The following is a 17,591-nucleotide window of genomic DNA, read 5'->3' as shown; positions in this document are numbered from 1 at the left end:
TAGAATCATAGTGAAGCTTCTCCTAGCTTATCAGGTATCTGCAGGCTCTTCCTGGGAAGGGCACAGTTGAAGACAGAATGATGTTTGGGGTGCTGCCATAGTTGTCCTGAACAAGGAAAGCATTCCCTTCTGCAGCAGCTGGGTAGGTTTTGCAGATTCAGAATTTATTGATTTCTGGAAAGAATTAAAGCTACCCTGGGTTCATATGCTGAAGCTGCTGGCTCCGGGGAACCAGCTCAGGTGACTAATTTTTTTGCTGTGTGCTCAGGGCTGCTCTGCAGCTCAGTCCCTGAGATTGCAGACCCAATAAAAGTGCAGCCCAAGGTAGTTCCCCAGCTGTGTCTGGGGCTTGTTCTCCTGCATGCGTGCAGCAGGGGATGCAGTTTGAGCCTGTTGGGCTGCTCCTCGGTGCTCGTGGCAACGAGGAAGGGGGTAAATGATGTTTCCCTCCTGGGCTGGGTGTTGCTGTGCAATTTCAGTACAAGATAACACATCGTGAAAGTGGCAGAAGTTCTCGCTTCCACCCTCCGGAGGGGATGTGCTGAAGCCAAGCTCTGTGATGCTGCTCCATCTCTGTGTATAGTGCCTCCCTTGGGCATGAAACCCTATTAAAAAACTCTCTGCATTCAGAGCTTTCACTTTGCTTGCGGTTTAGGACTGGTGACGGAGCTGCTGAGTCACCTCCTTGTTCTGCGCACTGAGCTCTGCCCTTTGCACGCTCTCGCTGCCCCGTAGGCAGGGAGATGACATAGTCCCACACCCTCTGCCCATGCTGGAAATGGGGAAGGGGCTCAGCTGGGGGCTGCCACGTAAAGCAGCTGCCCCAGAGGACGCTGCATAGCTGTGCTGAGCTCTCCTTGCCCACTTCTGGGCAGGAAGATTAGAAAGAGATTTCCTTCCCCCCCCATATAAAAGAATTCACAACTGTGAATTCTCGAGCGCAGAGGACAATATTCAACCAAATGGGGGGAGCGGGGATTACTGCAGCAAAGCCTGGGGTCGCACTGCTTGCACCTGCTGTTGGCTAAAAGGCAGAACACCGAGCAGCTGATGCCCAGACCCAGTTGTCAGCATGAATGGGGAGCTTGGGGGGTGAAAAATATATAGAAAAATAAAAAGCCTCTGCTCAGTGCTCTCCCCAGAAAAATGGCAGGCAGCCCATCCACATGTCTGTCCATCCGTGTTTCTGTCCTTCAGGGCTGTATGGGCAATGATGCTGTAGGAGCTTGGTGCTGCCAGCTGTGCCTGCACCTCTGGGCCAAGCGTTCCCACAGAGCCCTGTTTCCAGTACTGCTCCTGCTTGGACCAGCGAGGGTTGGCAGCAGTGCAGCTGAGCTGGCAAACAGAATTGTCCCCATGCAAAGGAGTTTTTGTTTCTCCCAAGGAGGCAGCTGCTGCCACAGCACGTGGGCACACATCTTCCTTTCAGCTGACTCAGCACAATTTGGACAACTGTCTCTCACCAGTCACAGCAAAGTCTCCCTGCAGCTTTGCACCTGACTGCTTCTCTTAGAATCACAAAGTCATAGAGTGGTCGGGTTGGAAGGGACCTGAAAGCCTCCCCAGCCCCAACCCCTTCTGTGAGCTGTTTCGCCCCACCAGATCAGGCTGCCCAGAGCCTCATCTAGCCTGGCCTTGGGCACCTCCAGGGGTGTAGAGGTTTTGGGCACCTCTATCTCATCTCCATACATCTGTTTTCTTTGTCACAGCATTGAGACACTGCTGCCTTGGTACCCACAGGGTGAAGATGAACATCCTTGAGGGGCAGCACTGCTGTTTGAACATCCAGAGAGACAACCCCATCAATCCGGAACAAGATGATTCCTCATTCACCTCCTGTTCTTTGCTTTGTTCCCTCTCGCCAGATTGGTGCTGCTGGACCTGGATTTGGGATCCAGCCAGTGATTCTCCTTATGCCTTTCTCTGAGAAATTAAAAAGCTCTTTAACATCTAATGGGTATAAATTGCAGTCAACACTCTGAAGGATGACCTGGACAAGTTGTAAGAAACAAAGCTTCTTCCCCAAATCAACTCTGTGCTTCCTCTCTGCAGCTCACCCCTTCCCTGACATTCGTTCCAAGCATCAGGCTTCCCAAGCACAACAAGGTCAGCCTCACACAGACAGGCTGAGCCCCTCTGCTTCCCTTTCCAGCTTCTTGATATATGACCACTCCAAAAGGGTGGAATCCACTTTTTCTGTGGATGGTACCATGGGAAAGAAGAAATTCTCCACTCCAACAGCAGACAACAGCTTCTCCTTTTGGATCTGTCCCAAAGGACTGAGGAGGAACTGCACGCCATCATTAGGCTTTAATTGCTGCCTCTCTCCTTCTAACTGTGCCTGAAGAGCAAATCTCAGATGATCTCACTGGACAACGTCATTTAAATCAATTCTCTAGCCATCAAATCCCATCCTTCCTTCCCTGCTCTCCCCATGATTTATTCATCCTGGGCTGCACTTAAATGTCTGCTCCAGTGCCATTTGAGGGTGGCAGAGCATTAGCTTTAAAATTTTATGAAATGTCGGGTAGGTGGCAAAATTGGAAATTAAGGATAGCGATCAGAGAGAAGAAGGGCTGATGGGCAGATTTTATCCATGGTCAATGGGCCATGCTTTTTTTGGCTCCATTTAGATAAAGAGCCAACAATGTGCTCTTGCAGCCCAGAAGGCCAACTGTATCCTGGGTTGCATCAAGAGAAGTGTGACCAGCAGGTCGGGGGAGATGATTCTGCACCTCTGGTCTGCTCCTGTGAGACCTCATCTGGAGTACTGCATTCAGTTCTGGGGCTCCCAATGCAAGAAGGACCTCATGATGTTGGAGCGGGTCCAGAGGAAGGCCTTGAAGATGATTAGAGGGCTGGAGCACCTCCCCTATGGGGACAGTCTGAGGGAGCTGGGGCTATTCATCCTGGGAAAGTGAATGCTCCATAGGGACCTTATAGTGGCCTTCCAGTACCTGAATGCCACAGAAAACTGGGGAGGGACTTTTTATGAGGGCAGGTAATGATAGGATGAGGGGAAAATGGCTTTAAACTGGAAGAGGGTAGATTTAGGTTAGATATTAGGAAGATATTCTTTACTGTGAGGGTGGTGAGACACTGGAACAGGTTGCCCAGTGAGGTTGTGGATACCCCCTCCCTGGAAGCATTCAAAGACTGGATGGGGCTGTGAGCAAGCTGATCTAGAGAGAGGTGTCCCTGCCTATAGCAGGGGAGTTGGAACTAGATGATCTTAAAGGTCCTTCTAGCCCAAACCTTTCTTTGATTCTATGATTTAATGACTTTCAGGTGTTCAAATTTCTTATTTTCCCCATTTTTGAGCAGAGTTGGAGGGAGGGTTGAGAGAAATCTTCATATCCTTGCTTCACGCAGGGGGATGCTGAGTGTTCTGTGTTCTCTTGTCCTTAGGTTAGGTTGTTTTGTAATTAAAAGTTTTCTGTAAAGATATGATTTTCAGTGTGTGATGTGTCAGCCAATCCCATACTGGTGAAGGAGATGCCTTTTGTGAGTTTGGCACCAAAACAGGAATATCAGCTTTTAATCCCCATCCCAGCTATATTAGTGGGAAGAAGGAGCCCATGTTGGGGATGTCTCTTGTCTGTGTCTTAGCCCCAGAAGCAGAGCCAGTGCTGCTGGAGTGACATAGACTGGAAACCCCGCACTGCAACAGCCCCATCCCCTCCAGCATTGCAACACCCATTTCTCCTGTGAGCACTTCAAAAAATGAACTATAATTTCAAGTCTCTATATGCATTTTCTTATCTCTCCTCAGAGCTACAGCCCTCTTCAGAACCTGACTGTGATACATTTCTCTGTGTTTATAGCTAATGAGCAGAGCTTTGGAAAGAAAATATTTGCTTTAGGAATTTCTCTTTGGAGCTATTAAAGCCGTGATCCACGCATAGCTGGGGCTGGCCAAGGAGGGAGGCAGCCGATTAAAGGGGATTTGGCAGTGGGTGTACAATGCCCTTGGGTCTGGTGGTGTTGATGCTAAAGGATCTGGCAATTTCTGACCCACTGGTGGTAAGGAGAGGAGAAGGGCAGATCAAGCCCTACAGCTTTTCCCAAATGTAAATAACCTAAAGGTATGATAAAGTGCTCTGTGCTTCTGTGATCCTACCTAAGCAACCAGTCACTGTGGGCTGTCCAGGGCCTTTGTTGCTCAAGAACAGCAAGAGGCATGATTGAGATGAGATGAGAGGAATAGGTCAAGATGCTTCTGTGAGGCTCTCCCACCTATAGGTCCAGGAGTGCTGAAAAGGTGCATCCAGAAAAGCCAGATTTCTTCTCTTTTAGTTATAGGGTGGCTGTTGGGTTGGAATATTTTTTAAAAATATTTTCAGTGAATGACAGAAAAGAAGGGTTGTTTTCAGAACTGACCTTCTTTGCTTGCAACTTCATTGCTTTTAAGCTGTTTTATTCCCCCAGGTTTGAGGGAGGCTATGGTCTGCAGCAGTTTCACTATATGTTTGAGCTTTGAAAATTCACCTGACTCTGAATTTCCCCGTGCAAATCTAAACTTTATGCCATTAGTGACAGCTTTAAGCAAGTTTTCCACCAATGAGCTCAGGAGGAAGCCTGGTGCTGTGCAAGATAATTTGTAACTTCCCTGGCTAATTGTCAGAGCACAGTGTTCACACCCAAGAAAGCTCTGAGCTCCATACCTTCCACCTGCATGCACAGGGGCACAGCATCGCTCAGTCCGTTACACTGCAAGCATTCCCATAGCAACAGCCAGTGCAGCTGCGAATGGGAATTACGACTTTGTTCCATGTTCTGGCACAAGGAAAGCTGGGCTTTGCAGGATCAGGCAGATCCCAGTTCAAACATCCAGGAGAACACTGCAGGGAATAATAAATTGTAATAGCAGAATGAATGGCTTTGGATATAAGACTGTATCCAAACAGAGCTAATTACTCACCTTGCTTAAACTTAGTAGATGCTGACATTTCCATGATGAGTACTAATGCATTTGGGTTGGGTTTTTGTTGAGCTTCCCAAACTACATATCCATCCATAGTATATGGCACAGCTTTCTGAAAGCAATTCCTGACCATGCTGATCAAGAAACTTTGCGCTAACTTACATTGAGATGATCCAACCCCAAATATTTTGCTCATTGTGGACTTGATGTAAGCACTATTCTGCTCAAACCACAGGATTTCTGTTAGAGTTAAAACGTGGATTCTCTCTGATATGACTATTCCATCATAGAATCATAGAATTACTCAGGTTGGAAGGGATCCCAAGGATCATCAAGTCCAACCGCAGCTTAACCATAGTACTCTAACTCTAACAGCCCTCTGCTAAATCAGATCTCCGAGCACCACATCCAAATGGCTCTTACACACATCCAGGGACGGTGACTCAACCACCTCCCTGGGGAGCCTATTCCAATGTTTAACCACCCTTTCTGTAAAGAAGTGTTTCCTGACGTCCAACCTAAACTTACCTTGGTAAGTTTAAAAACTTATCGATGCGCAGTGCGGAGCTTTGGAGGAGCCACGTCCTCCAAGAACCCCCATTCCTGGCTCCATCCCTTCCCGGCTGTCCACAGGTCATTAAATTTGAGGCGAAGAGCAAACATTATCACCAGCCTGTATCTCAGATATCTCTTACCCACAGACTCTTACACCCAATCTGTGGCCAATTACTCCATTTTGAGAAACCATCTTATCTTGGCGGGAGCTTAATTTTGATGATAATAAATCCCACTGATGGCCAAGTGCTTGTGATTCTTTATCCAAGACACATTCAGCTCCACTTTCCAGCCTAGAGTTCAACAAAAACTCACCTTAGTGAATTAAAGTTCACACCAACACGTAATGGTTGAGGTGAGAAGGGTCCCAGAGCAAGATACGAAACTGCTCGTGTCTAGTGGGAGATGGGACCTGGCTTTAGGGCTCTCCTCCTCCCATTCCAGATATCCAATGCCCAGACGAAAGACCTGCAATGTTTTTTTTCTTTTCCAATGGAAGACGATATACAAAAAACAATATTGAGGCCAAAGTATTTCAAAGCCTTGGAGGAAAAGGATTGCCCCTTCTTTTCTTTCTTTTTTTTTTTTTCTCCTCTCTCTCCCCCTCCTTCTGTAATAAAAGAGTGGTAGGGAAAGTGGAAGAAAATAAATTAAAGAGAAGTCCAGTGCCTTTCTGAATTACTTCTGTAAAATGCTGGGTGCTCAGCCATGCTGGGGTCAATCGTCATGCCAAAAATTACAGCAACAAACTCTGCTTGATTTACTCCCTGCCACCGTCCTCAGACAAAACTCCCTATGCACAGGGATGTCACTCCCTGCTCTGCCTTTCGTAGTAGTTGTTGATTTAAGCCAGACCCTCAGGGATTCAATTTCTGTGCAGAACGCAAGGATTTAGCTGCACGGCTGATGTTAATGCTAATAGGATTTGTACAGCTAAACTACAAGCCTCACCATAAAACTTTCTGCTTTCCTGTTATCTTAACTCTTTTGCTGCTTTCCCAATGCTCAATGTGTCAGGATGGTGATTCCCAGCATCCCCATGAGCTCCAAAATCCAGCACTGCACCCTAATTCATTCCTGCAACCTGTGGGATGAAGCAGAGGTTCACAATTGATGTGCTTAGCTTTGCTCCTTTTAGACTCCTTTATTTCACCTCTGAGATCAGAGTGTGTTTTCTTCACAATTTTTGTACATATACAACAAAGGGAAAAAATGAGTTGATTTTCATAGAGCCATTAATATCATCAAGTACCCATCACCACCATGTCCACTTAACCATGTCCTTAAGTAGAATCACAGAAGCATTAAGGTTGGAAAAGATCATCAAGTCTAACCCATCTCCATCACGCTCACTAAACCATTTCCCTCTATTTTTAAACTGTGCAGATTTTGTCACGTTGTATTTTCATTTCATATGGAGATTATTTTCTTAAAAAGCCTCAGAGATGGCCTGCAAAATGTCTGTTCCCTATTTGATGCATATAGAATCATTGCAAAATGATGCTGGCCTATCTATTTCCACTTTTGTATCTGTTTGAAAGTGAGACAAGTAAGCTTCCTAGCTCACCCTAGACTTTCCTAAGGACACCTCATGAATGCCATCATTAGAGATGACCTGCAGGGATGCCTCTGTTTTGCAGCAGTGAGAGGAACAAGGTATGGATGTGCTGATTCACACAACCAAGTGAGTTTCGAAATAAATAAGCCTGGCCACCACTTCCCCTTTCAGTGGGGTTCAAGCTGCACAGAAGTGTTGTTTTTTAGGGAAACAAACATCTAACAACACCTGCTTCATACTAAAATAATAATCTGGCATTCGTTATAGAGAAGGCAGAGCCCCAAGTGTCTGAGTGCTTATCTAGATGTGCCCAATCCTGGCTTTTGCCAGTAGCATATTATATTTTCTACATCACATATCACACTTTCTCATAGCATGAAAGCAGACAAGCAGGACTGGGGATAATTCAGGTTTCTCAATAAAGCAGAAATGTGCTCAGAAATGTGTTTGAGCTATCCAGGTACACTGTCATACTCTGGGCTTTCTCCCACCGAAAGCAGAGAGGCAGGTATTGCAGCACCAAAATCCCAAGGAAATGGGGAGAAACTTAAGGAATAGCTCCACAAGCCAGACCAGCAGGATATGCCAGAACATGGAAGATGGTAGAGTTCTACGGATGAATAGCAGAAATACTGATGCCTTCTTAAGACACCCAGGGCAACATCCAGAGGAAAGGCGCTTTGAGATCTGGTACAAAGGATGCAGGGAAAGGTTGTCTGAGTGATGGGAGACCAGCATTTTGAGGAGTGCTGTAAAGAATCATCGTAGAATGGCTTAGGTTGGAAAGGACTTCAAAGATTATCAAAAGAAGTGTGATCAGCAGGTAAGGAAGGTGATTTTGCCCCTCTGCTCTCATGAGACCCTATCTGGAGTACTGCATCTAATTCTGAAAAACTGAGCCATCTTTACTCTGAAAGCCTGATGAATTAATCCATGAGTAAGAGTGACCTGGAGATGATAAATGCATTCCCTACATGCTCAGTACTCTGGAACTCACAGAAGTAAGGAAGTTGGGAAAACATCATCCCCAGTTTAAACAGATGCACCGGTATTTGTGAGGTGAGTGCCATTCTGTGCAAAACTCCTGGGTGTTTTCTTCAAACTGAAATAAACACTCCCAGCTTCAGATTCTTAACATAACTGCTTCTGCATCATGTGAATGTAGGAGCTTGGACTTTGGGGAAAATCAGCTTTTTGTCTGAATACTCTTTTTTTTTTTTTAGGTGGCTTCAAACAATGCATGCAAATAGATGCAGAGTGGGATGAGCCTTGGGAGCTGCTTCTTGCTGCTGGAGAATCACCTAAATCTACTTGCTACTAAACCTCCTTGAAACCTGCGAAGTGGGCAGGTCTCCTCACCTTTCTGCAAAAATTTAATAGAGCCATGTCTCATGTGAGTTGGATTTCATTATTTTCACAACTTACATTACAGATGCTACTACAAAGCAGTATCATAAATAATTCAGATGAAGATACAAATGATAAAAGAATTGAGCAAAGTCCATTTTGAGAAGCATTATCTTCCTTCTTGTGTGCATTTTGTCTGCTTAGGCACTAATTCACAACTCCAGTCATCTGCAGCTGGATTCACCTCAAGCTAATGAGGTTCTATACAATGGCATCTTTCAATGAACCTGAAAATTAGGATAGCAAAACAGGCTTTCTCCGCAGAGGTCCCAAAATTCCTGGAAATCTTGCAATATTTGAGATGGTTTTTGCAGGTGTGAGCCTTAAAGGCGATGACACTTGTGTCAGGTTGGAGAATGTGGCCCAGACTGATATGGGTGCAAGTCAGGGCAGAAGGATGGAGAGGGGATCATAGAACCATAGAATCTTTGGAGTTGGAAAAGACTCTTAAACGCCATCTAGTCCAATTGCCGTGCAATAGACAGGAGCACTTACAGCATAACCAGGTTGCTCAGAGCCCCATCCAGCTTGAACTTGAGTGTTTCCAGGAATAGGGCTGGAACCACATACCTTGGGCAACCTACTCCAGTGCTTCTCTGCCCTTATTGTAGAAAAAACTTCTTCCTTATATCCAACCTGAATTTCCTCTCCTTTAGTTTGAAACTATTTCCCCTTGTCCTATCACAACAAGCCCTGATAAAAAGTCTGTCCCCTTCTTTCCTATAGCTCCCCTTTAGATACTGACAGGCTGCTCTCAGGTCTCTCTGGAGCCTTCTCTTCTCCAGGCTGCACATAGAATCATAGAATCATAGGATGGCCTGGGCTGAAAAGGACCACAGTGATCATGCAGTTTCAACTCCCCTGCTATGTGCAGCGTCGCCAACCACCAGACCAGGCTGCCCCGAGCCACAGCCAGCCTGGCCTTGAATGTCTCCAGGGATGGGGCATCCACAACCTCCTTGGCAACCTGCTCCAGTGCATCACCACCCTCTGTGTGAAAAACTTCCTCCTGATATCTAACCTAAATCTCCTCTGTCTCAGTTTAAGACCATTCCCCCTTGTCCTCTCACTGTCTCCCCTCATCAACAGCCATTCCCTTTCCTGTTTATACGGCTCCCTTCAAGTAGTGGAAGGCCGCAATGAGGTCTCCCCGGAGCCTTCTCTTTTGCAAGCCAAACAAGCCCAGTTCCCTCAACCTTTCCTCATAGGAGAGGTGCTCCAGCCCTCTGATCATCTTAGTGCCCTCCTCTGGACCCGCTCCAAGAGCTCCACGTCCTTCCTGTACTGGGGGCCCCAGGCCTGGATGCAGCACTGCAGATGGGGCCTCACAAGAGCCGAGTAGACGGGGACGATCATCTCCCTCTCCCTGCTGGCCACCCCTTTTTTAATGCAGCCCAGAACACAGTTGACCTTCTGGGCTGCAAGTGCACACTGCTGGCTCATGCCCAGCTTCTCGTCCACCAGGACCCCCAAGTCCTTCTCCGCTGGGCTGCTCTCAAGGAGATCTTCCCCCAGTTTGTGTGAATACCTGGGATTGCCCCGACCCAAGCGCAGCACCCTGCACTTGGCCTTGTTGAACCGTATCAGGTTCTCATGGCCCCACATCTTCAGCCTGTCCAGGTCCCTCTGGATGGCTTCCCTTCCTTCCGACGTATCAACCGCAACACTCAGCTTGGTGTCATCTGCAGGCTTGCTGAGGGTGCACTCGATGCCATCATCTGTGTCGTTGATGAAGATGCCGAAGAGCACCGGTCCCCAGACCGACCCCTGAGGGACACCGCTTGTGACCGGTCTCCATCCTGACACAGAACCATTGATCACAACCCTTTGCCTGCGTCCAGCCAGCCAATTCCTAATCCATCCAACAGTCCATCCTTCACATCCACACCTCTCCAAATTAGAGAGAAGGATGTGGTGAGGAACCATGTCAAAGGCCTTATAGAAGCTCAGGTAGATGACATCCACCGCCCCTCCCCCATCCACCAAAGCCGTCACTCCATCATAGAAGGCCATCAGATTGGTCAGGCACGATCTGCCCTTGATGAAGCCATGCTGGCTGTCTCAAATCACTTCTTTATCTTGTATGTGCCTTAACATGGCTTCTAGGAGGATCTGCTCCATGATCATCCCAAGCACAGAAGTGAGGCTCACCGGACTGTAGTTCCCAGGATTTTCCTTTCTCCCTTTCTTAAAAATAGGAGTAATGTTTCTCTTTTTGCAATCACCAGGGACTTCACCAGACAATCATGATTTTTCAGATATGATGGAGAGTGGCTTGGCAATCACATCAGCCACCTCCTGCAGAACCATAAGACGGATATCATCCAGCCCCATGGACTTACACATGTTTAGTTTCATGAGGAGGACTCAGACTTGTTCCACTGTTACAGTGGGACAGAAACCACACCGCTCACCCTCCCCTAGATGCTCAGGGGCCTGGCAGACATGGGAAGCCTGACCACCCATGAAGACTGAGGCAAAGTACTCATTGAGTACCTCAGCTTTTTCTATTTCTGAGGAAGCCAGCTCCCCCTTTTATCAGAGGGGGAACACTCTTCTCGGCCTGTCTCTTCCTACCTACGTACCCTCAGAACCCCTTATTGTTATCTTTCACATCCCTCACCAAGTTCAGCTCCATCTGTGCCTTGGCTTTCCTAATCCTATCTCTACACACACGAATAACAGTCCTGTATTCCTCCCAGGATACACAACCCTGCTTCCACTTTCTTTACATTTCCCTCTTTTCCCTTAGTTTATGCTGCAGGTCCTTGCACAGCCATGACAGTCACCTGCCTCCCCTGCTCGACTTCTTCTGCTGGGGGATGCAGAGCTGTTGCACTCTCAGAAAGGTGCCCTTAAAGTGCTGCCAGCTTTGTTCTGTGCCCAGTGCCCTTAAGGACAGCTTCCATCCCCAGCTCTCTCAGCCTGTCCTCAGAGGAGAGGTGCTCCATCCCTTGGTTCATTTCTGTAGTCCTCCTTTGGATGTGCTTTAACAGGTCCACATCTCTCCTGCACTGAAGACTCCACATCTGGATGCAGTACTTCAGATGAGGCCTGTCCAGTGCAGAGCAGAGGGGCAGGATCACCTCCCTCACCCTGCTGGCCACGCTGCTTTTGAAGCAGACCAGGATGCAACCGGAAATGCATGAGGGCACATTGCTGGCTCATATCTGGCTTACCATCTACCAGTACTCCCAAGACCTTTTTGGTAGGGCTGTGCTCCATCTTAATATCCCCAGATTTACAAAGCTGCCAACACCATCCACCCCTCATTTCATCCCTCAAGACAAGACTTCACTTCTCTGCCAGCCTGGTCAGCAAAGGCAGGTTGGCTTAATGGAAGCTCTCAGAAGCAGAAATGTCCCCTCTGACACCAGAGCAGCACTGAGGAATGTCACTGTCACAGACGTGCATCAGCATCAGTGCACTACACCTGGGGGACACAAAGAGAATAGGGCTGAATTTCTAGTGGTGATGCAGCTGTTTCCTATGGAAATGCAGGCTGTCCTCAGCTTGTGCCGTCGGGATTTCTATTAGGTTTCCTGTATTAGTTGTGTGTGAGGAAAAAAGTCAGTGTTTTGAGCTGTAAACATAGCAATGTATTTGTTCCTGCTGACTTACCCCATCCTCAAGCCTCGCCGTTTGCAGATGGTCCTATAATTACTGTTTGCGTTCCCATCATATCTTTTTGGGACATGTGTTTTGTGTTCACATTTCTCCAGTCTCGCTGTTTTGTGAATCACACTTCATAAAATAATGGCTACCCAGGGAATGCGAGGCATAACATTTTATTCTTCCCGTGCATATGAATTTTTCACTAGTGTTGCCATGATCCAGCTCATAAGGCTGAGCCCTTGCTTTTAATCTGTATTTGGCAATATTCTTAAGCACACTCTTACCTCTCACTTCAGGCCATGATAATGCTGAGGTATGTTTTTAACTCTTACTCCTGTGATTTTCTGCTTTAATTCAACCCAACCTCATTTCCTGATCCCTACTATGCTCATCTCAAAAGCCAATTTTATTGTCCCTCTCCTTTTTTTTTTTTAAATCCCCATCAATACATTTGGCTCACAGCACTTATATGTTCCTCACTAAAGTACAGCAATGTCTTAAGATGAAAGGCAAAATAAGAAATATAACATAACAACCTCCTTTCTTTTGCAGTGCACATGTGCTGAGTTTCCCTGGCACCGTTTATTGGTAGAAGACAGTATCTGATGCAACTGCAACAACTTTTTTAAGACTAAATATATATATATATATGTATATTAAAACCTTCATAGCAGTAAAGCTAAAAACCTGCAGATGCTTCCCTCAGTCTCAAGCACAATGCTTTGCATTTGCCATTTTTGCAGGTAACGAGATCATCTAGGGCACTTTCGTGCAGTCAGATCCCTCTTATTCAGCCCAAATCCCTCCTGACTGCTTTCAAGGGAAAAGGGGAAATATTTCACCCAGCTCAGAATGAGCAAAAGCTGATGTTTGAACAGAAATCTCAGCGGAAACTGCTTATATAACCACAGCTGGTATGTTGCGCACCTAAATACTGACAGCCAATTTACTTTTTGGTGTAATATAATTCCAAGTCAGTCAATAGAGCCCCACCAGGGATTAATTTGGCCTTTAGTATTTACTGGGTTAGCTCCAGAGTCAGGGCTGGAGGGGGAAGGAGAGGGACTGCTCCTTTTCTTTTGCTGCTACAGTCGGTGCAGCACAAGCATTTTATTGATGTCGAGGCGTCGTGCGGGCTGAGATAATTCCACTAATCCAGAGCTGGGGATGGTTTCTTGGTGCCTGTTCATTTGAGGAGGTGCCTGGAAAAACTGCAAAGAGCACTGAGCAGGAGGAGCGAGGGTTAAGTTGCTTGGGTACAGAAAGCAGTCAGAGGAGCTGGGTGTTTTTTCCAGAGCAGGGAGCGGTGCTTGCAATAGAAAGGGCAGCTGCATGTGAGTAAGCCTAGGCTGTTTCCTTTCAGGGAAGGCAGAGCTGATTAAGCAAGTACCTGAGGTTGGAAAACCTGCATGTCACGTTACATTTTGCTAAAGGAGCAGAGATTGTTCTTTTTTGTTAAATGAAACTAAAAGCCTTTTCTTATGCTAGTCTGTAGTACTGTTTTTTTTTAGGTTCTTACTAACAGGTCTCCCTTGCTAGAGATGAATTTGTAACCCAGCCCCATCATGCCAGGTGCCATGTGAAGACATGACCTCAGGGATCCTGTGCTACCTGGAAAGGTGGGAGCTGGCTATCCTCCCGCTCTTTGCTCTTCCTTCCCTAAGGCCTGACCAAGGAACCAGTCAGAGCAGGTATCCTCCAGACTGCCACGAGTTGCTGCTTTCGGTGTGTGAACTTATCTGTTGTACACCTTGCTGCCTAAGCCTCCCAGCCTGTTTGCAAGCTGCCTATGTCCTATGCTTTCCATCCACAGCGGTGTGTTTTGCAGGCACTGGTGCTGGTTTGTGTGAAGCTTTCTGCTGTCTTATTGCTCTGGTTTGGTTCTCTGTGCTTCTCCCATACTGGTACTTATTGAGACAAGGAGTGCAATGAGAGAAAATCCGGCCCTTAATTCCTGCTGAATCGTGCTGGAGCTGTGGGTATTTATATCTTCTTCTAGTCAACCCCATAGCCCACCAGAGATGAGGAATACAAATTCTTGTCCTGCAATCCTAGGTGTTGTTCCTTTCCCCTCCAAAACAAGCCAGAAATTGAGATAGGAACATCTCTTGTTGGGGCTTTGGTATTTGTTTTTTTCTAGTTAATGGAAGAAAGGGGGAAAAAAAACAGCCCAGGTCTCATCTGTTCAACATGCTGATGGGTTGAAGAACAGCAGACCCATGGCTGTGTTTTTCTACAATCAGCAATTAGCTTTACATTTTTTCCTTCCCCCATCCCTTTGAGAAAGGAATGACGGAAGGCCCCACTCCAGAACAAATTGGGTTTTTATGAAGGGAGGCAGCTTTGCAGGTGGCTTTGTGTCATGCTTCTGGTAGGACTCTGGAGGATACAGTCCTCTATCCTTGACTTCCCATCCTAAAGATGTCCTCCTATTCTGGACACTTGGAAGAGTGACTTCACCTCCACCTTCTCTCAAAACAAGCTGTTAAATACATGAATTCCCTCTATTTATCTTTAAATTTCAGCATCAATTCTAACCAAATATTTGCCTCATGAATGCTGGGAAGATGTAGTTTTATTTGCAGGAATTACAGTACAACTTAAGCTACATGTAAAATAGACTAAGCATGGTGATAGGTATGGGCTGGAGAGTAAAGAAGAACCACTAATTAAAATGTGAACTTCATTCATGTGCCTTGATTTTTTATTTTTATTTGGAAGACCTTAGGTGAATGCTCTATCTCCAGGCAGCCTGTTAGAATCATGCTTGTATTTTCTTGCAGCCTCACTGTGGGTCACTCAGTGCAGGAGCAGGTTTTTGGCAGCCCTTGTGCATCAGTCCTCCAAGGGGCTCTGGCCCTTGTCCCCATGCCAAAACCCTCCTGAGCTTCCCTGCTAAATTACTGAAGCCATATTGTGAATGTCATAGTAGCAACATACAGTTCCCAAGACTTGTAATTTCCAGTACCTTCATTTTTCTGCTCCAAAGCTGGGTTCTGTTTAGCTAACAGAGTCCAAGGAAGCTGATTTCTGAAGCTGCTGAAACACATCTAATGACTGGTGTGAGCATGTTCTCTGTTATTTTAAAATTTAACTCACTCTAGTGCTCAGCGATGCTTTAGTTACCCCCCTGTTGGCTAGGGCTTGCAGCAGAGGGAAGGATTCTACTAAAAATGTAATTTTTACAGGGCAGTTTGGCAGAAACGTGAGTATCAGAGGGGAGCAGTGCAATGCAGCTCTCTGCTCTGAGGAGAGAGGCAATCCTTAGTGCTGGGTGATGCTCAGCTGTGTTAAATGGAGCCTGCAGAAGTCCCATTCAAAGGGGATGCTTCTGCAGGGAAAATGGGGTAAAGGAGAGCAATTTAGTGTCTCTCTCTGTTTAAGGACAGTAGCTAACCCCTAAAGCAAGTGATGGAGAACAAGAATGATTCTGCAGTATTGTGTCGATGGAGCAGGCTGTCATGTGGTTTTTGACAGAAATCCACTTATTTTATAATAAGAAAAAAAGAGTGTGGTCGTACATGGGGATGCACCTTTTACTGCTGATTTTAGTGAGTGACTCAGTAGTGGCTGTGGCTGCACTGTAAAGCATAGCCATACCTCCCAGGGCAGCCTTCTAAGTGAAACTGGGGACACATCTCTGTCTTTCTACACATTATGTTCTGCTAGGTATGTAAAATATTTGCTAACTTCTCATTAGATAATGCTGTGATGGTGCTCTCATAAATCCTTGCATGAATGGTTCCCCATTTGAATGCTGCTGAAGAGCCGGGGAAGCTCATTGTTCAGTCTGATAGGAGCATGCATTACCTTCCAAAAGGGGATGTGCTCATACGGAAAGCTGGAGATGCACTTAAAGGCATGCATGCTTCCCTTGCTGCCTTCCAGGACTGTAGCTGTTTGGGCTATTTCAGCTCTGTTCTTTTCTGCTGCATCACCAACGATTGGTATTTGTTTCAGGCAGGCTTCTGGTTGATTGTACATCACGCTCAGATGCAGTGCTTGCTGCCTTGGGCTCCCATGCAGAGCTCTGACCCTCTGGATGGGATTCCTCTTCTCCTACGGCACTCTAGAAACACGGTGGTCAACAGGATTCACTGATACACAATAAAGTGGGGCTCAACTAGGGGAAGAAGTGCTGGTCCTTCTTCCCACGCATGAAATCAGTGCTACCAACCCCACACTATCCACAGGGTTACTTGGTTAGTGTGTAGGAGCCTGCAAATTCTGACTGGGGGAAAATGCTGGATTATCGTACACATTGAATGCAGAGGAAAGAATGAACCTTTGGCTTAAAATTTAAGGAAACCACACTTTTTTTTTTTATTTTTTTTTGAGTCGGTGCCTCCAAATAGTTGAATTCTCAATTTCATCCTGTATAGACCTTGAGCCAGGCAAAGATCAAGATCACAGCAGACAGTATTTTGCTCTTTCTTGCTAGGTCCTTTGGATCTCCAAGAGAAGGGCAGAAAAAAAAGCACGTTAGCCTCCTAGTCTCCTGCAGCTTTGCTGCATTTCAAGTAGACTCTTAGAGCTGGAGGAGGCTTAACTTGTGGTGTACGTTGCCCAGAGAGGTGGTGGAAGCCCTGTCCTTGGAAGCATTCAAAGTTAGGCTGGATGGGAGCATCTGATGGAGCTGTAGGTGTCCCTGTGCATTGCAGAGAAATTGGACTAGATGGCCTTTAACGGTCCCTTCCAACGCAAATGATTTTTATTCTATGATTTTTCCCTCCCAGTTGCTTGTTCCATGCTCTGAACTTCTCAGAAGTTGAGGAGTGAAAACAAGCTAACAACAACAAAAAAAATACCACCCTGAAACTTGAACCAACCCAAGACACAGTATCTGTGATACAACAATGTATCACCAGTGGGTTTTTAAACCAGTTTTGTCAAAATGTGGAGAGGGTTGGCTGCCATGCTGATTGGGAGGAGAAAGGAATTGATTCTGTGTGTTGGGACTGTTGGAGGAGTCTGTGTTGGAAGGGTTTGTGTTGGAGGAGTCCTCTGGGCTGGGCACTGTGGTGAGGACATCGAGCCAAGCAGTGGGGAACCCAGTTATTGACCAAGTGACCTTTTTTTATGCCATAATTTAAGCCTACGAGGGGGATGGAAATGCCCAAGATTGCCATATACTGACACAAAACTGTGACCATCTTTGCATCAAGCAATAGGGCTGCCCTTCTTCATGGCTGCACCATCAGCATGACCTCTCGTGTGCCACCCACGCCAAGTTTTTCTCCCCTCCACCCTGTGAAGTGAAACTTTTTCATAGTACGGCGCATAAAGGGGACAAACAATGGGAAATAAAGCGGCCCTGAGGGGTGACAGTTGGGCGGGAGCGGGTTCTCCTCAGGAAACCGCCCGTTGCAGCCGCTCTCTTGGGGAGGCTGTCTGAGGAAAGCTAAGGGTCCAGGGGCTCGCACGGGGCCCCTCAACCTTTGTTTGTAGCCCCTTGGTGTGAAGCCTACCCCCGGGGACTGTCAACGAACCCCTGGGGACGGGCAGAGGGCTCTGGGGAGGGGCAGAGCCCGC

The 17,591-nt window shown here is 46.7% G+C and overlaps 1 protein-coding gene across 1 annotated transcript in view; it reads left to right on the top strand.

Annotated features, from left to right (window-relative positions):
- The first annotated feature begins 13,646 nt into the window (after nt 1-13,646).
- DISP2 (dispatched RND transporter family member 2) overlaps nt 13,647-17,591 on the top strand; it is an 18,574-nt gene continuing 14,629 nt past the window's right edge. The window contains exon 1 of the mRNA XM_003206160.4: nt 13,647-13,678. Within this exon, the coding sequence (XP_003206208.3) occupies nt 13,647-13,678 (32 nt within the window). The remainder of the gene's footprint in view (nt 13,679-17,591) is intronic.

Source organism: Meleagris gallopavo, chromosome 5, assembly GCF_000146605.3.
Source record: "Meleagris gallopavo isolate NT-WF06-2002-E0010 breed Aviagen turkey brand Nicholas breeding stock chromosome 5, Turkey_5.1, whole genome shotgun sequence".
NCBI lineage: Eukaryota > Metazoa > Chordata > Aves > Galliformes > Phasianidae > Meleagris > Meleagris gallopavo.
The sequence above is the reverse complement of the archived record's forward strand: the minus strand, read 5'-3'. Positions and strand labels throughout refer to the sequence as shown.